At 41.1% G+C, this 22,530-nt stretch overlaps 1 protein-coding gene across 5 annotated transcripts in view; it reads right to left on the reverse strand.

Moving 5' to 3' along the window:
* The window catches only part of DENND5B (DENN domain containing 5B), a 161,585-nt gene extending 139,754 nt beyond the window's left edge, over window positions 1-21,831 (reverse strand). For 2 of the 5 annotated variants that reach the window (XM_073321423.1, XM_073321415.1), the window contains exon 1: window positions 21,384-21,824. In XM_073321423.1, coding sequence (XP_073177524.1) covers window positions 21,384-21,495 — 112 coding nt within the window. In that variant the 5' untranslated portion in view covers window positions 21,496-21,824. Of the gene's footprint in view, window positions 1-20,850; window positions 21,047-21,383 lie in introns of those variants that run through there. The other 3 variants (XM_073321442.1, XM_073321433.1, XM_073321452.1) reach the window with 2 other exon arrangements.
* Between the last annotated feature and the right edge of the window lie 699 nt (window positions 21,832-22,530).

Raw genomic sequence — 22,530 nt, forward strand, 5'->3', positions numbered from 1 at the left:
CAGCAGGGTGCTCTGGAGTTCATTTTCTTCTATAAATATTTAATGTACAGGAACTGTTCAGGTTACCAATTTCTCTCAAATGTTTTGACATCCATGCTCATCACATGACAATGATGCTCTATTTAAACCTGCAGCTGTAGACCGAAGGAAAGATTTAGTTTCCATTTTAAACAGCATGGTTAAACTGGTGACATGAAATAAACTTCATAACAGGTTTTCAGGACTATTATGGGAAAACATCTATTTAAATAACCATAAAGTGAAAGTTCTCTAAATTTATTTATTTATTTTAAAAAGAGAGATCTTGTTTTACTTCAATGCACCTGACACTTCAGAAAATTACCACAATTTGCAGGAATTCTGCAAAACAAAGTCTCCAGAAAGTTCATTTGTTTCTCTAAACCATTAGGATTCCAAATAGTCTATGAATGACAACAGATGGTAACCTCAGTCTCTCACAGCTGATGAACTCTGCATTTTCAGGTAGAGAAATGAGTTGGTTTTTGTTTTTTTAAGCACACCCCACAACACGCAACCCCACCGATGAAGGCTATACAATTTAAATATGCTACAATTAGAGATTTGAAAGGGGCTATTTTACGAGACTATTTTAAGGAACTTTGCTTCAGCATGAAACTATTAGGCCTTGTCTACAATAAAGGGAAAAGTCGATCTAAGCTACGCAATTTGAGTTATGTGAATAGTGTAAATCCAATCGATGTAGCTTAGATCTACTTACTGTGGGGTCCACATTACACAATGTCAACAGGAGATGCTCTCCCGTCAAATCCCCTTATGCTTCTCCATCAGGTGGAGCACAGGAGTCGACAGGAGAGCAATCAGTGGTCGATTTACCAGGTTTAGACCTCCTAAATTGACCACCGATGCATCGATCACTGTAGCATCGATCCTCCGGTAAGCGTAGACAAGCCCTTAGAGCCATGCTTGGGGACAAGTAGATAGAGGTGGTGAATCAATTCAAAAAGGCGTTAGACATTTTAGTATTCGTAAGCACAGTACCACTAGACTGTTAACTGGAATTCCCTGACTTTTTGCTTACACCCACAATTTAGGGTCTCTGACAAGGCAGAATATGCAGCTGGCCTGCTAGGGACATTCTCACAAGAAAGATATACGTAAATGTTTTTCAATGCTATATACATACAAATTGTGTGATACAAACCAAGTTTTTGAAGAAGTGAAACAGAGTAGACAATTAAGATCTACTGTAAGTGTTGAAAGTAACATGACAAATTCATTCTGAAGACTGGTACAACCATAGCAGTTTACAAAATTTGATGAATTACACGGTTTTGGTTTATTCATCTAGCTTAACTAAGCTTGAATTTATAATTCCTCAGTTACACTATTAGATGTTCAGCAATATAGGCCTGAATCCCCGTGATTGGATCTACATGGAGTAGACCCTTGCACATTTACAGTGTCCTCTTGGCTTCAACAGGGAATCACATGGGCATAAGATTTCATTTATGCCAGTCCAATTGTAGGAAAAGGGGTAAATTTTTGTCAAATTAAATGTAGCCATAGTAATTTGAGAGCTCATTACGGCACTCATCTGTTGAGCTCTGCTGTAAAACGGGAAGACTTATTTTGGGGACGTACCCATTATGAAGTTTGTGGATAGTAAAAATGTGAATCACCAATATCCTACTGCAGTACAATTTGATTAAATGTTAAAAGGCTGTAATATTTAAGGCTAGTTCTGTAAACAAATTCAGTTGAACACTGCCATTTATTTAGAAAATATATAATGCATGATTAGCCATTCACTTTCATGTTTTCTACTAGGAAACTCAGTTTTCCAAAGCAAAAAATGTACTTAACACAAACTTGAAACCACTTACCGAAATTTTAGCAATTCCTATTATATTAATTTTGACTCAATCTTTTAAGAGTCTGAGAGAAAAACAGTTTTTCTAGGTACTACATTTAAAACTATAGTAAAGTGCTTTTGGTGGTGAGGGGGAGGGGAGGTGGTTTGAAGGAAAGGGCACAAAACATTTCTACACCATGTGTTTTATTTTTTGAGCAGTGTTTTCCAATCACAAGCTTATCCGAAAATAAAATTTCTTCTATTAAACTGAGGGGTATGTTCTTATACTTACCCTCCCCTGTGAGCACAATACTCCCTTCCCCCACCTTATTGAATCCTTCCAGTGAGTTAGGAGTTAGATGCAGGATTAGATAAACACCCACAGCACCACCAGTAGCACTGTAGCCGCTCTTGTTCTCTGCTTCATCTCGGCCCATGCAATATACTCAGTTATCTCCTCCCACCTTACTGAATCCTTCAGACCTCACTTAAGTCTGAGCCAGTTTCCCGCCCTCCTGTCCCCCCCCCCCCCCCCCCCCACACACACACCATCCCTTACAGCAGTGGCTCTCAGGTCTTCCTAGACTACTGCATCCCCTTTCAGGAATCTGATTTGTCTTGCTTAACTCAAGTTTCACCTCACTTAAAAACTACTTGTTTACAAAATCAGACAAAAATACAAAAAAAAAAAAAAAAGTGTCACAGCTCACTATTACTGAAAAATTGGTTACTTTCTCATTTTGCCTGTATGAAAATTTTAGTTTGTACTGACTTCCCTAGTGCTTTTTATGTAGCCTGTTGTAAAACTAGGCAAATATCTAGATGAGTTGATGTACCCCTGGGAAGACCTCTGTGTACCCCCCCAGGGGTACGCGTACCCCTGGTTGAGAACCACTGCCTCAGTGACACCATTCAAGTTCCTCTTAACACTCACTTCTCAGCTCACCTTCCACTCCGTCTCTCATATGCCTACAATTAAAACAAATTTAAAAAAAAAATTCTGAAACAATTCTAGAAATTTTATACCAGAACCATCCAGAACAAAAGAAAAGGTTACTCACCTTATATAGTAGCTGTGGTTCTTCCCAATGCATCCCTCTATGGATGCTCCACTTCAGGTGCACACGTGCCTCAAGCCTGGGATCAGAGATTTTCCCTTAGCAGCATCTGTTCAGCCCACGCATGCACTCTATACAACCTCGTGCCACGCTCAGAGGGTACAGAGGGCTACATAGGTGAACCGCCCGCAGTTTCTTCTCTATCCCAATATTCAACAAGAACAGTCCGAAGTAGAGGGGAAGGAGGGTAGGTAGTGGAGTACCCATAGGGACACACATTTTGAACAAAACAGTTACTGCACAAGGTGAGTAGGCTTTTCTTCTTCTTTGAGTAGTGTCCCTATGGGTGCTCCATGTCAGGTAACTCCTAAGCAGCATCCTCACAGGGAGGACACTTCAGAATCAAGTCCAAGACTGAAGACAGTACAGCAGAACCAAGTTCGGCATCAGATCTGATGGCGTGGACCAAGGCACAGTGTTTAGAAAAGGTGTGCACTGAAATCCATGTAGCTGCTCTGAACATCTCAGGCATTTGAAAGCTTTTGAGTCATACTGTGGAAGTTGCTTGTGATCTGGCAGAGTGTGCTATAATCCTCTGGGGAAGCAACGCACCAGCTGCATCATAGCAAGCAGTAAATAACCCAGAGATCCATCTCAGACTCTGAAGAGATCATGGACCCCGTGGATCTTTCTGTGTTGGAGACAAAGCATCCAGGTGATTTATCTTAATAGGACCAAGCAGTTTCAGAAAAGGTCAATACCTGCCATATACCTAATATGTGAAGGGAAATCTCCTGCTGAGACTTGCATAGTTTAGGAAAAAATCCCAGTGAATGAACAGACTGGTTAAGATGGAAATCCAACAGCACCTTCGGTAAGAACTTTGCAGGTGGACACTGGGAGACCCTGTCCTAGGGGAGTTGGGGGGGGGGGGAAGAGATCATAAATGGGGGGTGGAGGTGTGCCACTAAGGCTACAGTTTCTCCATCCCTGCAAGCCAACATGATAGCTACTAGAAAGGAAGTCTTCACAGATAAGTGGAGCAAGGAACAGGTGGTCATATGCTCAAACAGAGGTCCCATAAACAGGTATTTAAGAGGAGACCGCAAGTCTGAGTATGATCTTAAATCTGGGGTAAAGATTCCCCAGACTCTTAATAAATCTCGAGGACACAGGGTGTGCACAAAAAAACAAAAAACAACCCCCCCCCAAAAAAAAACCTCAAAAAACACCCTTTTGTGAGGAATGAAAAGCTGATACTGCAACAAGATGAACCTTAACAGAGCTAACGGATTTAAAAATAAAATAAATATTTAAAAAAAAAAAAACAGGTTTAAGTCCAGCAGATAATCTAAGGCGGCTGACAGCAGAAAGGATTCAGGCACAAGATGGTGACGGTGACACCAGTGGTTGAACCTCTGCCATTTCTGAAGGCAAGTAATTGGAGTGGACTCCCTTCTACTGTTTAATAACCTTATTGTTTTCCTGACAAGCAGGTGGATTCTAACCCCATGAACCCATGCTTGGAGATGGAGAAGGACACCCTAAACTAGGGGTTGAAGCACACAACCTGTGTCCTGGGAGAGGAGATGAGGGACAGTAAGATTCTGGAGCTCCAATTGGCCACACAGATAAAGCAGGTCAGGGTACCAAGCTTGCCTCAGTCAGGTCAATATGACAAGGATAACCGTGGCTTTATACTGCCTGACCTTCCTCATCACTCTTAGAATTAGCAGTGATGGAGTGAATGTGTAGAAAAGGCCCTTTATTCAAGGAAGGACAAAGGAGTCTCCCAAAGAGAGGGGACCTAAGCCTCCTCATGAGCAGGATAAGGGGAACTTCCTGTTACTGGATGTGGCAAATAGGTTCACTTTGAGAAGTCCACATCTCTGGAATATCCCAAGAAGGGATTGGAGAGTCCATCTCTCATTTGTAGCCCTGGGAGACTCACCTGCTGAATATATTGGCTGTGACATTCTGGACTCCAGGAAGGTAGAAGGCTGAGATCTGATTCTGATGGGCTATACACCAATTCTATAATTTTATAGCTTCAGTGCACAGAGTGGGATCTCGCGCCTCCCGTTTGTTGATACAGAACATACAAGCCAATTAAGAATCATGATTCTTATTCATTTGCCCTTGAGGGGTAGGAACTGAAGGCAGGCATTCTTGACTGCCCTGAGTTCCAACAAGTTGATATGGAGACGAGCTTCCTGAAGTGAACATCTGCCCTGAGCTGAGTGTGCTGAGGTGTGCTCCCCACCCCAACAGCGATGCATCCACTGTCTCAGTTATTGTTGAAGCTGGGTGAATGAAAGGGATGGTCGTATAGACATTTTATTGATCTTTCCACCAATTAAGGGAGTTCTTGACCTGGAACGGAACCATAACCTGTTTGTCCAAGCTATCTCTGGTTGAGGAATAGGTCCTCCAGCCGAGACATAATCTTGCATGCTCAGTAATGAAGGTGGAAGCTGTCACATGACCGAGAAGCCACAAAGAGTGCCTTGCTAGAATACAGGTCTTCCTTGAATTGCCCTGACCAGATCTGACAATGTAATGAATCTATCTGTGGGAAGGCAGGCCCTGGCTGCCAGCAAATATGCCCCTATGAATTATATTCTTTGTACAGGGGCTAACTTGGACTTCATGTTTAGCCAAGACCCAACTCCTGGAAAAGGTAGAGAGCAATCAGGGTGGAAGTCAGTCTCTCTTTATAACAGCGATCCTTGAGCAGCCAGCCGGCAAGATTATGGGAAGATTAAATTTGCTTCTCACTGAAGGTAAGCAGTTACTACCACTAAAATCTTTGAGAACATTGCTGGGGGATGAAGACAGGCTGAAGGGAAGTACTTTGTACTGAAAATGATTCCGGCCCATGTCAAAGCGCAAGTATCTCCTGTGTGGGGGATGTATCGCCGTATGGAAATTGGTTTTCAGACTGATACCTCTCCTGCCTCTACAGAAAGGATTATAGCTGCCAGAGTCACCACGTGGAACTTTTAAGACTTCAAAAATTTACTCAGTTGTCTTAGATCTAAGGTCGGTCTCCATCCTTCATCAGGAGCAGCAGCAACTCCCTAAAAGTGGAGAGGCCACCGGCACTTGAACCATGACCCAGCCCTCCAGTGCCACTCCTTCCTCTCTTGAGGGGCTTGCTCCTCTCCATGCCCTCCCTCTGTCACTCACCCTTACTGCTGGTAAAAAGTGGAGGGCAGTGGTCCCCTGGCTCTCCCGTTCTGGCACCCCTGCCCTCTCATCCTCCTTTGGCACAAGAAAATACTTTGAGTAAAACCCTTTCCACCTGTGAGGGGATGGGACTGGGTCTATTGCTCCTAAACAAAGGAGGGAGCATACTTCTTGACTCAGTATAGTCTCGTGAGAAATAGTTTCCCATATAAGTTAATTAAGATTTACCATAACTCAGTTTCTACACAACCATTCATTAGTCTAAAAGCCACTGGGTGTTGATACATTCAACAGTACAAATACACGGGACTCCTTCAAAATCAGTGACGTAGAATTTAGAACAGAAAATATTTACCAGTAGCTGAAATCCAAGGAGAAAATTACTAGGGCTGTCGATTAATCACGGATAACTCACGCAATTAACTCAAAAAAATTAATCGCGATTAATCAGAGTTTTAACTGCACTGTTAAACAACAGAATACCAATTGAAATTTATTAAATATTTTGGATGTTTTTCTACATTTTCATATAGTATTCTGTGTTGTAATTGAAATCAAAGTGTATATTATTTTTATTACAAATATTTGCACTGTAAAAATGATAAAAAGTATTTTTCAATTCACTTCATACAAGTACTGCAGTACAATCTCTGTCATGAAAATGCAACTTACAAATGTAGATTTTTTTGTTACAAAACTGCACTCAAACAAAACAATGCAAAACTTCAAAGCCTACAAGTCCACTCAGCCCTACTCTGTGTTCAGCCAAATCGCTAAGACAAAAAAGTTTATTTACATTTACGGGCGATAATGCTAACTACTTCTTATTTACAATGTCACCAGAAAGTGAGAACAGGCATTTGCATGGCACTTTTGTAGCTGGCATTGCAAGATACTTAAGTGCCAGATATGCTAAACATTTGTAGGCCGCTTCAGCCATCATTCCAGAGGACATGCTTCCATGCTGATGATGCTCGTTTAACGCATTTTTTTTTAAATTACATTTGTGACCAAACTCTTTGGGGGAGAACTGTATGTCTCCTGTTCTGTTTTACCAGCATTCTGCCATATATATCATGTTACAGCAGTCTCAACTGATGACCCAGCACATATTGTTCATTTTAAGAACACTTTTCACTGCAGATTTGACAAAACACAAAGATACCTACGTGAGATTTCTAAAGATAGCTACAGCATTTGGTCCAAGGTTTAAGAATCTGAAGTGCCTTCCAAAAATCTGAGAGGGATGAGGTGTGGAGCATGCTTTCAGAAGTCTTAAAAGAGCAACACTATGATGCAGAAATTACATTACAAAACCACCAAAAAGAAAATCAACCTTCTGCTGGTGGCATCTGACTCAGATAATGAATATGAAGAGGTGTTGGTCCGCACTGCTTTGGACTGTTATTGAGCATAACCCATCATCAGCATGGACGCATGTCCCCTGGAATGTGGTTGAAGCATGAAGGGACATATGAATTTTTAGCGCACCTGGCACGTAAATATCTTACGCCTGTTCTGACTTTCAGGTGACACTGTAAACAAGAAGTGTGCAGCCTTATCTGCTGCAAATGTAAACAAACTTATTTGTCTGACCGATTGGCTGAACAAGAAGTAGGGCTTGCAGACTCTAAAATTTTAGATGGTTTTATTTTTGAATGTAGTTTTTTTGTACTTAATTCTACATTTGTAAGTTCAACTTTCATGATAAAGAGATTGCACTGAAGTACTTCTATTAGGTGAATTGAAAAATACTATTTATTTTGTTTTTATATAGTGCAAATACTTGTAACCAAAAGTATAAAGTGAGCACTGTACACTTTGTATTCTGTGTTGTAACTGAACTCAATATATTTGAAAATGTAGCAAACATCCAAAAATATTTAAATAAATGGTATTCTATTATTGTTTAACAGTGTGATTAATCACACTATTTTTAATAGCGCAATTAATTGCAATTAATTTTTTTAATTGCTTGAAAGCCCTAGAAATTACTGATTATCACGGTTTCAAATGTTATGGAGCAGTTCGAAATACCAAACTGACGTATTTTAGCCAATTCTTAATTGAGCATCTGCAAGGGAACTGGCAACTCCTAGAAGCACAAAAAAGAGTCCACAGAAGAGATCTGAACTGATGCTTTTTTATTCCTGCTCCAAGTTTATACCAGCTCTCTCAACCACATTAATTCTGATGGAAAGAGGTGTGGAAATCCACATACATCCAGACTGCAACACACAATGTAAGACATGGGCTCACTCTAGTTCAGCTGTTGTGCAGCCAGCAGGAACAAAAACGGGCACTAAGCTTTCTGAGGTTATGATTAGGGCAACCTCATCGGAAAGTTCTGCTCTTTTTCACCTGCTGGTTAGGACAAAAGAGCACAGAAGAGGGGACAGGAGTAGTTCAGGAAAACTTTTTCTGAGAGACATCCAACCTGTATTACGTACAAGAGTAGAAAACTATTTCATGGTACACAACACACCACGGGATGCTGCACAATACATTTTTCTTAGGCGCTTCAAAAGGAAAAGACGAAACAAGCAACCAAATATGCACTTGGAATCTCACAGTGCTATGGTTAAAGATCAATATGGTTAAAAAGTCACTACTCTGATAGAGGATTTACGAGACAGTCTTCAGGCACTTTCTGTTTATATATAGGACATAACACTTTTTAGTTATGCCAGCCAAGATAGAGGTCCACATTTAAATTACAATATATATGACTGCTTAGTAACATTCCTTAGACAAAGAATATTTAGATCTTAGTCATTCCTCAGTTTAAAAAAAATCCAATATTAAATCCGAATGTTCCTGCTTGGACTAAAAATTCCACAACATCTGGTGTCACATCTTTAAAGTCTACATATCTGCCAGTAGTAGAGTAGACAATCCACCCAAAGTAGTATTATCTTGGGAAAAGGCTGATCACACAATCCATCTGTGCAGAGTAGTTGCCAGTCATTGTGATCTTTGTAGACAAACACTTAGTTGAATGATAATTGTAGTGACTGCAGCCGAAGGTCACAAAATGAAAAGTGGTGCATTATGTATATTTAAAAACTTGTTCATAATGATTCATGTTTAACAATATAATGAAATAAGTAAACCACACAAGAATACACCATTAGAAATTTTAAGACTCATTTGTTTGTTTTTAAGAGGTAGAGCAACAGCATTTTCACGGAGAACCAATGAGAAACAAAACATTCCTGATAATCTGTCAAAATGGTCACTCTTCTGCATTTCTTCCGAATATCCTTTCATTTTCCATCCATCAACATCTCATTTTACTCAGTATTGTGCCGTTTCTGAATGTTCTGCCCTCTTTCAGTACTCAGTCGTGAGAGTTAATATTTATACAGATTAACAAAAAAGACTTCATACATGGGAACTAGCTATACTCATAACTTTGTTGTAATGCTAGCTTCTGAGATAGAAATCAATTTCCTTATTTTAATACAAAATTCTGAAAACTAACATTTTACAACTTGTTTAATACCACCACCTAGTATGGAAGAAAAAAAGATTAGCAGTTAGAGACTGCAGAGAAAAAAAATATACTATCACATGATTAAATAATTGAGCAGCAAGTCCTTTCTTGCAACCCACTGACAACTAAAAGCAAAAAAGATTTATCCAATTGCACGCTGCTTTCATTGGTCTTATTATATTAGTTTATGATGTAAAACAAAAAGATCCAATCAAGAAAAATCAAGAAAAAAAGGTCAATGTGTGTTCTTCCTACACTACTACAGGAGGCTCCATCTGTCTCCCAATTTTCAATGGGCAGACTAAAAGCTCATTCCCTAACCAAGTTTATAAATATCTTAGTACATTTCATTGATAGTAGTAGTTGAGTAAATTAATGCTTTGCATCATGATACTACTATAAACACTTTACATCTATTCTTTCATTGATAAGAATCCCGAAGCATTTTAGTGCTGGAGAGCCCAAATTTCAGAGATGTGTGACTGTAGGAATAGCATATAGAAGTCAGGCATGCAATTGTACGCACAAGTGTGCAGTTAAGACACATAGCTGGTAATTTTTTGCAAGAAAATATTAACATGCATGAACGTGTAGATAAGCACAAAATACTTACTTTTTAAAATAATGGAAATTATATACATGTCACTAGCAGGTAAAACTATCTGCAGCAGCCAATGTATAGAAATGACACCTCAGATGAAGAAAAAAAATTCTGCCATTGTCAACATAGAATGGCTGTCACTATGCCTTATAGGGCTTTGCAGATTAAATCCTTCATCCCTCCCCACATCTCTCCCTTTTACAGGATGCAAGTGAATAGGGAAAAGCTGGAGGGGGGGGGGGAAGGGGGGAGGCAAGGAGGAGTCATTCTGGCTTCCCCACTGTGAAGGTCCACTGAAGTCCTGAAAATATTATGTAGGTTGCCTGGAAGCAGGGTGCATTTTATGGCTGAATTAAAACCTGTTAAATAATTAGATTAGCTAGCCCTAGACACTTCACATTATCATTTCAGTCCCCCTTTAAAAAAAACAAAAACAAACAAAAAAAAAAAGAGACAAGCAAGCTGCTAGTTAACTGAAATTAAGCATACATATTCCAAGGTGAATAATTTTTTTTTCCCCCCAGTGTGAATTTTAGAGAACTTTCGCATTGGTTCTTGTTTTGTTTTCAGAAGCATCTTTTCATATGAGTTTTTAAAAGCTTATTTTTGTGTTAAAATATATATTCTTTGCAGATCCATCAAGCACATTCTGATAAAAGTTACATTAACTTTTACACCATCACTCAGAGCAGGGTGAATTCAGAGCTAGAAGATCTTTAAGCTTATTTTTAAAAAAAGTAACTTCTGTATCAGGGAATGCTCCTTCAAAAATTCAAACTTCAAATATCCAAATTGAAGTGCTGAAGTTTTTACATTAAATCCACGAGTAATAAGATTTAGTTTTACATTAAGAGGTGACATAACAGAGGTTTTTAGTATGCATAGTAAAGAGACATCCGTTTCCAACTAGGTCACTGATTTGGTATGCAACCTGAACATCACTATTGACAAGGCAGCTATGAAAAAGCTTGATGAATCCTTATTTCCAACTGTCTGCTGCAGGTGCCAAGGATAACCTTATCTTGAGCAATGTTACCAATGCAGTCAAGTCCCTGTAAACAAGCTCTTGAATAGTGGTACATTAAAGAGACATATCAGGTAGGGTACAACATTTACCATTCTTTCAGCCTGTCAACCATCCTCGAGCTCTCTTTTTTTAAAATGAATCCTAGCAAGGACCTCTGTATCCTAAGCTAGTTAAAAAAAAGCCATTTATGAAAACATTGTTAATTTTGGGGTGGGAATGTCTACAAGTCCGTTTCCCCCCACCCCTGGCCTTTATACAAACTACATTCCAGGTCTTTACTGTTCAACAGTGTTCTTTTAATATGTCCGTCACATGGTTCTTCTATGAGATTTTCTACACAACACTACACTATTGTGCTAGTGCAGCAGAACTAAACTAGACTCTGAAGATACTAGACTTGTTCGTTTTCAGTTCTGAGTGAAGCAGAAAGACTGAAAAAGAAACCCAACAGGTGAGAAGTACATTAGGTTCTCTTTTGTGTAGTGTGAATGATTCCAGGTTACTTTTAGCTTCCCCTTTTTAAAATTTTATTAGTGTAGGAGGTATTTATTTTCATAGGCAAATGCAAGTGAATGGTTAAAACTGTTTCAGAGAAAAAATATGGTCAAACATAGTAAGAGTTCATCTCCCAGTATGTATAACTGAAAATAAAGAACTCACTGTTATGGTTAGAATAAATTAATACAGTACAACGAATCGTGACACCAGTAGTGATAAGTTAGCTGGGTACCCAAACAAGCCAGTCTCCTTATTAGAGACCAGTGTAGCTGGATTCTCTGCTTGTCAATAACATTGACAAATATAAATAAAGGATCCCTTGTTTCCTTTGGCATCAAGATTTTTCCTAGGGGAGTATATTTTTACTACGTAATTCAGAAAGTTATAAGAAGCAGTGCACTGACTTTCCATTATATACTAATTCTAGGATTGTGTATTTTGAAAGAAAAAGTCTTGCCTAATTTTTTCACTTTAAAGTGGCCATTGGTCTCACTATCAAAAATATATTATAGGCAGATTTTGGGGTCAAAGGATATTGAGATTGTTAACTCTTGTTATGAGCAGCCACATTATGCCAGGAATAGATTGACATAGGACACTCCCAGTAACTCTGGAATTAGTTACTGGCAACTGGCCAGTTAGAAAACAGGTCATTTTTGAGGAAGGCGTTTTGGGCGGGGGGAGCTGTTATCTGTATAATGTGGAATAGGCTCAAATTAATTTCATTGTATTTGACAGTCTCTTTAAATTTGATTGAAAATACTTGGGAATTAATGATGGTCTTAGATTCATTGGGCCTGGGCATTTGCTTATCACATGCATAAGGAGTAATTTAATAGCAAAAAAAAAAAAAAAAAAAAAAAAGTTACAGAACAAGGTGTTACTGCCGTCATCTACCCTTCAGTTGGAGGCTGTTTCAGGGGAACAGAGCTACATGATCCCATTTATGTACTATTTGTAGCACTGTCACAAGAAGATGAAAGTGAAGAGTATCGCCATATTCCCTTTAACTAGACGGGTGACAGATCACATAAGTAGATCAAAATCAAAGAAAGCAATTCTCATCTACACTGACAAAAACCTAAGATAGAACTTTTAAACATACCAGGAACGCTGTTTACCATATATATTTCCCCATGCTTTCTTGTACATAGTGTTTTATTATGTGAACACCAGCTTGTCCTTATCAGCTATTGCAATAGAAAGTCTATTCACTCCATCCAAATGTACACCCCATTGTGTGAGTGACACTCAGTAAAACCTGCTGAGATCACCCATTACTCCTCTTGCAGACCTTCTCTCCTAGCATTTCATTTGAGAAAGCGTCCCCTTCTGTTCAAGCGATGGTGTTAAAACTCCATCACTTCCAAGAGCTCTGACGGAGTTCCAAGTCCCCAAACAATTCCATCATAACCCCACGCTCTTGAGATGCAAGAAAAAGTTAATTGACTTGTATGTTGTCAGTAACCAAGCTACTCTGTCTGTCCTTTCCAAAGTCACATCATGATGGTTTATCCTTAACAATTCCATGTTAAATTTACAAAGGCCCCAGACTCTGCATCTTTATTTTAAGAAAAAAAAGAGTTGGAATTAAGAAAGCCTTTGGACTGTCTGTTCATTTACAATTCTAACAAGAAAAAAAAATTCAGGAACAGGAACTGCAACTCTGACAAGATCCCTTGCTATGGTCTTGTCTACACAAAGAAGTTAACCAGCATTATTATCACTATACTTCAACAAACCAAATTGAAAGAAGGCCACTATTATTCTGAATGTGGGGGTCCACATGAGGAATTATACCAACATAACTGTAATGGTGAAATTATGTTATAGTAGGGCCAGTAAGGCTGTGTCTAAACTGGGAAACTAAGTGAGAATTTTAATGGCCCTCTACTCAATTTACAACCCACAGAGTAAAGGAAGATTTTCCATTTGTTTATTGAACATCTATTCCTACAAGACATTGAGGCAGTTTCCTTACTAAAATATCTCACCTTATAATTAGGGCTGTCGATTAATCACAGTTAACTCACGTGATTAACTCAAAAAAATTAATCACAATTAATCACACTGTTAAACAATAGAATACCATTGAAATTAAATATTTTGGGTGTTTTTCTACATTTTCAAATATATTGATTTCTATTACAACCCAGAATACGAAGTATACAGTGCTCACTTTATATTATTTTTTATTACAAATATTTGCCCTGTAAAAATTATAAATAGTATTTTTCAATTCACCTCATACAAGTACTGCAGTGAAATCTCTTTCTTGTGAAAGTGCAACTTACAAATATATATGTTACATAACCACATTCAAAAACAAAACAGATGTAAAACTTCAGAGCAGAGATGGCCAACCTGAGCCTGAGAAGTAGCCAGAATTTACCAATGTACATTGCCAAAGAGCCACAGTAATACGTCAGCAACCCAGCATCAGCTCCACCCCCCTGCTCCCAGCACCTCCCACCCACTGGCTGCCCCGCCGATCAGCACCACCTCCTCCTTCCCCGCACCTCCCGATCAGCTGTTCTGTGGCATGCAGGAGGCTCTAGGGGGTAGGGTGAGGAGTGAGGGGAACAACAGGCTCAGGGGAGGGGGCGGGAAGGGATGGAGGCAGGGCCGGGCCTGTGGCAGAGCCAGGGCTTGAGCAGTGAGCACCCCGGTACATTGGAAAGTTGACGCCCGCAGCTCCAGCCCCGGAGTCGCTGCCTATACAAGGAGCCGCATATTAACTTCTGAAGAGCCGCATGTGGCTCTAGAGCCACAGGTTGGCCACCCCTGCTTTAGAGCCTACAAGTCCACTCAGTCCTATTTCAGCCAATCACTAAGACAAACAAGTTTGTTTACATTTATGGGAGATACTGCTGCCTGCTTCTTATTTACAATGTCACCTGAAAGTGAGAACAGGTGTTTGCATGGCACTTTTGGAGCTGGTGTTGCAAGCCAGATATACATCTAGCCAGATTTACATGCCAGATATACTAAATATTCATATGCCCCTTCAAGCTTTGGCCACCATTCCAGAGGACATGCTTCCATACTGATGATGCTCGTTAAAAAAGTAATGCGTTACTTAAATTTGTGACTGAACTCCTTGGGGGAGAATTGGGTGTCCTGTTCTGCATACATTTCATGTTATAGCACATGTTGTTCCTTTTAAGAACACTTTCACAGCAGATTTAACAAAACAACAAGAAGGTGCCAATGTGAGATTTCTAAAAGTAACTACAGCACTCAACCCAAGGTTTAAGAATCTGAAGGATCATCCAAAATCTGAGAGGGACGAGGTGTGGCGCATGCTTTCAGAAGTCTTAAAAGAGCAACACTATGATGCAGAAACAACAGAACCCGAACCACCAAAAAAGAAAAAAAAAAAAATCAACCTTCTGCTGGTGGCATCTGACTCAGATGATGAAAATAAACGTGTGTAGGTCTGCACTTCTTTGGATAGTTATCGAGCAGAACCTGTCAACAGCATGGAAGCATGTCCCCTGGAATGGTGGTTGAAGCATGATGGGACATAGAATCATAGAATATCAGGGTTGGAAGGGACCTCAGGAGGTCATCTAGTCCAACCCCCTGCTCAAAGCAGGACCAATCCCCCATTTTTGCCCCAGATCCCTAAATGGCCCCCTCAAAGGTTGAACTCACAACCCTGGGTTTAGCAGGCCAATGCTCAAACCACTGAGCTATCCCTCCCCCCGATAGCTATCCCTCCCCCCGATATGAATCTGTAGTGCATCTGGCATGTAAATATCTTACCATGCCGGCTCCAATGGTACCATGCACACTCCTGTTCTCACTTTCAGGTGATATTGTAAACAAGAAGAGGGCAGCATTATCTCCTGAAAATTGTAACCAAACTTGTTTATCTGAGCGATTGGCTGAAGTAGGACTGAATGGACTTGTAGGCTCTTAAGTTTCACAGTTTTGTTTTTTATTTCAGTTATGTAACAAAAAAAAATATATGCACACACATTTGTAAGTTGCACTTTCACAGTAAAGAGATTGCACTACAATACTTGTATGAGGTGAATTGAAAAATACTTTTTGTTTTTCAATAGTGCAAATATTTGTAATCAAAAATATAAAGTGAGCACTGTACACTTTTTGTGTTCTGTGTTGTAACTGAAAACATGTTTGAAAAGGTAGAAAACATCCAAAAATATTAAAACAATAATAGAATACCATTTAAGAGCACAATTAACTGCAATTAATTTTTTTAATTGCATGATTATTTTATTTTTTAAATCGCTTGACAGGCCTATTTACAATCTACTCTTTTGCTTACAATGGAACCTTTCTGAAGTTTTATTGTGATACTTGAGAGACAAGGTGGATGGGGTAATATCTCATATTGGACCAACTTCTGTTAATGAGCGAGACAAGCTTTTGAGCTTGTCTTACTCTTCTTCAGCAAGAAGCTCTTCTTCAGCTCTGGAAAAGGTACTCCGAGTGTCAAAGCTAAATACAAGATTGAAGTAACAGTGTTATGCTAAAACTCTCTCTTTAATCTTGTATTTAGCTCTGAAACTCTGAATACGAGGAGATTTTCTTCCAGCCTCAAAACCAGTTTTGTACTAGCGCCAAGTAGCTTCTTGGCTTGAAACCACATATATACTACATTGCAACATCTCCAGTGTTCAACACATTGAAGGCCAGGTAATTAGAGACACATTTTCAGTAAGTTCAACTGCCAAAGAATTACCCTTATGATAAAAAATATTAATTGGATATTATGGCATTGGATCCATTTCCTATTTGATAAAGAAGCACTCAAACTGAACTAATACTAAAGAGAGCAGAGAGGAACTAAGCAAAATAAGACATTGTTGCATTGTGATGGCAAATTTAATTTACAAGACAGCTTGTTTATAAACACTTGTTTACAAAATAAGTCACTAGGTTGTCTCCACAAAATTAAGCACAAGTAATTCACACACACAAGACCAATTTAGGTTTAAATGCAGGCAATGTATACTGCAAAGGCTATCCCTAGTTAAAGGGAACACATAGGTCATGTAATTCCAGATGATGTTGGAATGCTGACTCATTTGGCAACTAGTCTGTAAGCCCCATGACTTAGTGAAGTGTCTGCGGTTCACTGCTGATCCCAATTGAGTCTCATGGGGAGGGGGGAATTGTTCTAAATTCCGTTCAAAAGTCATTTGGGGGAAAAAAAATACAGTACTACTGACATAGCAGGAGAGCTAACCTCTTCCAATTTCTGACATATTTTGAGTTCTCAACTATAACTCAATTCTATTAAGGCTACAGTTCAGCAAGGCACTTACAGATGTGCTTAACAGCATGTGAATAGTGACTTCAATGGGATTTACATACTTAAAGTATGTGCTTAATTACTTTGCTGGATTGGCGGACAGTGTTCCTGTCACTAGAGTAACTGTCCTTCTCCTGGAAGCCTATGGTTTATTGCAGTCCTTAACAAAGAGATAGGAACCAGATCAAAGCTACATAATCCCATTACGCCAGTATTTAATTTTTTAAAAATTTTTTAAACATACACACAGAAGATGACAATCTATACATATAGAGATGAATATATTTCTCTCTTTAACTGCTTCAAAGGTCTAATTTACACTACAGCCCCAGGCCAGTCCACACATATTTTATGTTGTATGAACAAGGAAGAAAGTAAGTTGCTATTCAGGCCCCTCTATCTCCATCATACAATAGTCAACAAGCCACTTCACTTGCCATTAAATCATACCCAAGGAAGAAGCCATTACCATTGCCCAGACCGTAATCAAACTAATGTCCACGCTGCTGGCTTTGCAATATTTTTCCAATATCATAAATCTAATTAAAAATGTGAAGAGTAATTTACATTTTAATGCAATAAGATACATTATCCCTACTACTGTGCTCTCATTACACCTTTATAATAAGATGCAAAGGGTCCAATAAGAACCTCGATCAGTTTACAGAAGAACATTTTTTGTATTGCTGCAGCACTCAGAGGTCCTGAGGATCTGGGACATACTGTGCTAGGCGCTATGCACAGATGTACTAGACAGTCACTACACCAAAGAACTTACAGTCAAAGCACATGACAAGAGAAAACAGGTGGATGCAACAAATAAGCAGAGGAAGGTCAAGGTAACAGTGAGACAAACAAGTTTGGCACAATAAGCAACACATCTATTGCTTAGCCGTACAATTTTGTTTAGTATGGTATGCCAGGGGTGGGGGGCAAAGGAGTCCTTGGATGTTTTTACAGTGTTACTGTAAACATAATTATTGAGTTAAAGTATATTACTTTCATGATTACACATTTTGTTACTAAGTTAAACAGCAATGTACCAGTAATGCACCTACTCAAGCAATATTGTTGGAATTGGACTACTTTAAAACTGGAGTTATTCTAATGCCTGTTTTATCAAAAGAGGTAAAGACAGTATTTTTTTAAAGTGTTTTCAAGTCATTTATTTGTAAACAAATATTTTAATACATCCCCTGTGAGTTCTTCAGGTTTTCAACTATATTCCTGAAGAACTCATAGGGGATGTATTAAAATATTTGTTTACAAATATTTATCTTGTCCTTGACCTGACAATGCCAATTCTTCCTATTGAAAAAAAAAAAAAAAAAAAAAGTTTGACTAGTGGTGTTAGAACTGGTGAACTGAAGACACTAAATTAACACATGAAGTGAAACCTCGAAGAAGTACAGTATGTTATTTATATTCACCCACGAACAGTCCTCATTTTGTCTTACAATTTCTACTTAAGCGGTTTCACATAGTAAGTCAGCTAATTCCTACCTGAGGTGGTGATAAACTCTTCCAAAGACAGTGTTGGCTAGCAAGTTATTTTCAGAAATAGGAATAAGAAATGACAAATGTTAAAACCTTAAAAGGTCATATTATGCAACTCAGAGATTTAGTACACGGTTCACCTTCAGTGGTGAGATGCCACATAAACCAGGAGTTTTCTACTGAAACGAGCAGAATTTAGATGTGCAAATGACAGCAATGCTACACAATAAAAGCAAAAAGTTCAAAAGGTGTGCAATTAAAGTCTCAACTTTAAACCAAGAAATTCTAAATTAACAGTCCCAGCATTACCTTAGCTATTCGCCTAGTGCGCAGCACACAGGGTCTTTCATTATGTGATTACACAATTTACATTAATACAAAAGGGACAGATGCAATTATTTTGAACCTTAGTCTAAAATACATTAATCAAGAGAATGAAATTCAAATTGTGTTGTCTCACTAAAAAAATTCAGAAAATAAAGTTCTTTCTATTATTGTCCAGTATGTCAAGATCTGTGATATAATGAAAATCCATACCGCAGCACATGCTTACCATCAGGCAGATATAAGCCTCCCACAGCAACCTTATTCCCTGATCCTGTAAATGTTTACATACATGTGTAACTTTACTCAAATACATAGTCCTATTGACAGCAATGGGGACTATTCATGAGAGTAGTCAAATTATACATGTGCATAACGGTTTGCAGAATTAGGGGTCTAGTGTGGAATTTCTTGACTATGTGCAATTAAACCTCACACAAAGCTGTGGTTGGTTTAATGTTTTGGTATTTTTTTAAAGTTAAAATTCAATTTTTAATAACTTTCTTTCTTATTATTTGTTCCCTAAACTTCACCTGCCTTTATTTGAATGTACAATCCTGAAATACAGTTGCATGGATTTTCTATTAACTTCCCAAGATATTCAACTCAATGCTAAGAACAAGTATGAGTAACCTCATCTCCAAAAGTTATTTCAGAAAGTCAAAATTTGGGTCTCTATAAATGTGCAGTAAATGTTGTCACTTTTACACTGGGATATTCCCTCCTGGATTCTATGAAAAATGTGGGGAAAATCCTGCCAGAGTAATTAAAGTATTCTTTATTGCACCCAGTCTTTCAAACCCCCTCTCCCTCCAACATTTTATTACTCCATTCAACATTTCCAATCCCCTTAGATTTTTTCTTTTATTCCTGACTTAAATTGGAAATGGGAGGGGGGATGGTGTCACATTTGATAGAACATTCAGTTATTTTTATATTTGAAACATTCTCTTTTTGCTGTGTCCACCTAAGGGAGTCCCACCACACTGGGTGAAGCACAGCCACAGTACATTATAAACATACAGACCAGCAGTGAATAAATGCAGATTTTTTGATTTTCATCAGGAAGATTCATGGATAAACAGCCCATTTTAATCATTTCTGCACTGGCCGTCAAATTGAGTATGGAAACAGTATATAAAGTGGTTCCACATAAACCAGTTTCTAACACAATTTTACCACCTCCACGCTGGCTGGACAAGTTGTGTCTTTTCAAAAAGACACTTTTAATCACTTTCTCACCCCCATTCCCCCAAAAAAGAAAAGGGGGAGGAGAGAAGAGGAAAAACTTTTTGATACAGGAGGACTGACGTAAGTTAACAGTACCCTCTTAAACATGTTTCCTTTTCTGTTTGAAGCTGAATGCATTGGAGGACTTAAAATACAACTGCAGCCCAAGATTCTTGGTTCACCACCATGGAGAAGGCCTCTTAGTTTTCCCTGTATCCCTCTACATGAGTTACACCCCCTCCAATAGTTACCTCTCTTACCCCCTCCTAACTCAGACCTGCAGTGAAATACAAGTGTGCTTCACACCCTCCAAAACAATTTACTTTGATTTTCTACTAATGGTGGAAAAACCCAAACCTTCAAGAGGAAGAACCATGGCAGGGACAGAAACAGATATTTCATAGTGCCAGAAGGTCCAAAGGTAGCTTTTCCTGCTCTTTGAGCCCAAGTTACCACGAAATGCACACGTTTCTGACTGATTACATCTTCACAGCAACCTCTGAAGCATGAGGCAAATGCAGCTAAACTTAAAGGATAAAGTCCAAGCGGTAATAAGATTACAGCAGCACATCTAAATGTGATCTGCTTACTCCCACTGACATAACCAGTCCTAGCCACTGCAGCAGGTTTCTATAAAGCACCGCCACTGAAAGTGGGGCGGTGGGCAGAGGGAAGCCGGAAGCCTTTTCAGAGAACGGTGAATGCAATCGTGCTTTGCATCCAGTGGGTTTCTTGTGCTGCAATTAGTGGCTGGAACTCAGGCTTCTTGGGTGGGTGGGGAGCGTTCTAGCAATACAAGGAGACATTACCAAATCTCAGTTCAGAAGCAGCTTCCCCCCGGATTATTAGGCAAATCCCTTGAGAGCGACTCCCCGGGAGCGGACGAGGAACACAGTGAAGACGCCGAACAGCCTGTGCACCTCGGGGTGCAGGGCAGAGAGTGCCCCGGCCTGCTGTAGGGGCTTGTGCACAGACACAGGCAGGCAGCCCCCGCGGGACCAGCATCCCCTGGGTGCGCTGCTCTCGCCGGGATATTAATAGCCGCTCTTAACCTGTTAGCCCGCAAACGCACCCGCCCAGTTGCCCCCCCCCGACCCACCCCCGCCAGCTAACGCTGCGGAGCGGAGAACACATCGCAATGACAGTGCGGGCAAACACACGCTACCGCCATTCGGGGGGGGGGGAAGGGGGGGAGCTGCAGAGAAAGGGGCTCCAGGGCGCAGCCTGGGAGGACACGGCAGAAGAAGGCTGCAGCAGGCATGAAGGGGCAATGAAACGCAGCCCGGGAACCACCCGGCGGCCCCTGCCCGCTGCGGCGCAGCGCCCACCCCCGCCGGCTTACCGGCCAGTTCGTCGGGCTCCAGCCCGCTGTCCGCGTCGGTCCCGCACAGCACGAAGTAGTGAGCGAAGCGGCAAGGCGCCGGGCCGGCCCCGGGGGCAGCGCTCCCGCTCATCCCTGCTGCTGCTGCTGCTGCTCTGCGCTAGCCCCGGCGCGCGGGGGCCGGGCCGGGATCTCGCGCTCCCGCGGCTGGTCACAGCAGCGGCGTCTCCATCCCCAGCGGCAGGGTCTCGCGCGGGTCCTGGAGGCGGCGACTGGGGGCGGGGGCGGCGCGCAGCAACCGCGGCTCGCGCCGCTCCCGGCCTCTCTCTCGCGGGCCGCGGCTCGCGCTCCTGCAGCACCCCCGCCGGGCGCGAGAGCGCAGCGAAGGGCTCGCGCCGCCAGCAGCGAGCGCCCAGGCGGTGGCAATGCGTGCAATGGCCCCAGCCGCTGTCAGCGGAGCAAGCGCCGGCCGGGCTGAGCGTCCTCCCTGCTGCCGCAGCCAGTCAGAGCGAGGGGAAGGGGCGGGCACAGCGGGACATTTAAATCACGGCACGGCAGACTCCCGCCCCGGCCCCCTCGGCCCCCTCGGCCCCCAGCCCAAGGCTGCCGTATTGCAGCGCGGCGCGCAGGTCTCGGTTGACAACGTGAGCCCCCCCCCAAGGAGCTGCGGTCTCTCCCAGCAGGACTCCAGAGCAGACCGTGGAGAGGTGAAGGCGGAGCACGGTTTGTTTAGACTCACGGCCCAGTTCACGGCCTAGTCCTGGAGCTCGCCTCTGGCTGCCCGGTTGTGCTCCACAGTCTGAGCTTTCGTTTTAGAAAAAGCCTATGGCAGGCTCTCCTGGGAGGGAAAACAATCCCGTAAGCTCCGCAGCCAATGCAGCGTGGGGTGTGCGCTCAGCTCCGGAGGTGCCAGCTGTCCCATTCAGCCAAATGAGACCTTTGGCAACGTTTTAAAAAGCAGCTCACTGATTTTGGAGCCAAAGGCCTGGTGTACACTGAGGTACGTCTACACTACACAGCTTTTAGCGACAGGGCTGTGTCTCTACAACCGTGCTGCTAAAAATGCGCAGTGTAGCCGCTTTGTTTGTCGGCACTCCTGCCAACAAAAACTTCCACCCCCAAGGAGCAGTGTTTGTGTTGTCGGCAGGAGGTTTAAACCCCTCTGAAA

The sequence above is a fragment of the Lepidochelys kempii genome, chromosome 1 (assembly GCF_965140265.1).
Source record: "Lepidochelys kempii isolate rLepKem1 chromosome 1, rLepKem1.hap2, whole genome shotgun sequence".
In the NCBI taxonomy this organism is placed as follows: Eukaryota; Metazoa; Chordata; order Testudines; family Cheloniidae; genus Lepidochelys; species Lepidochelys kempii.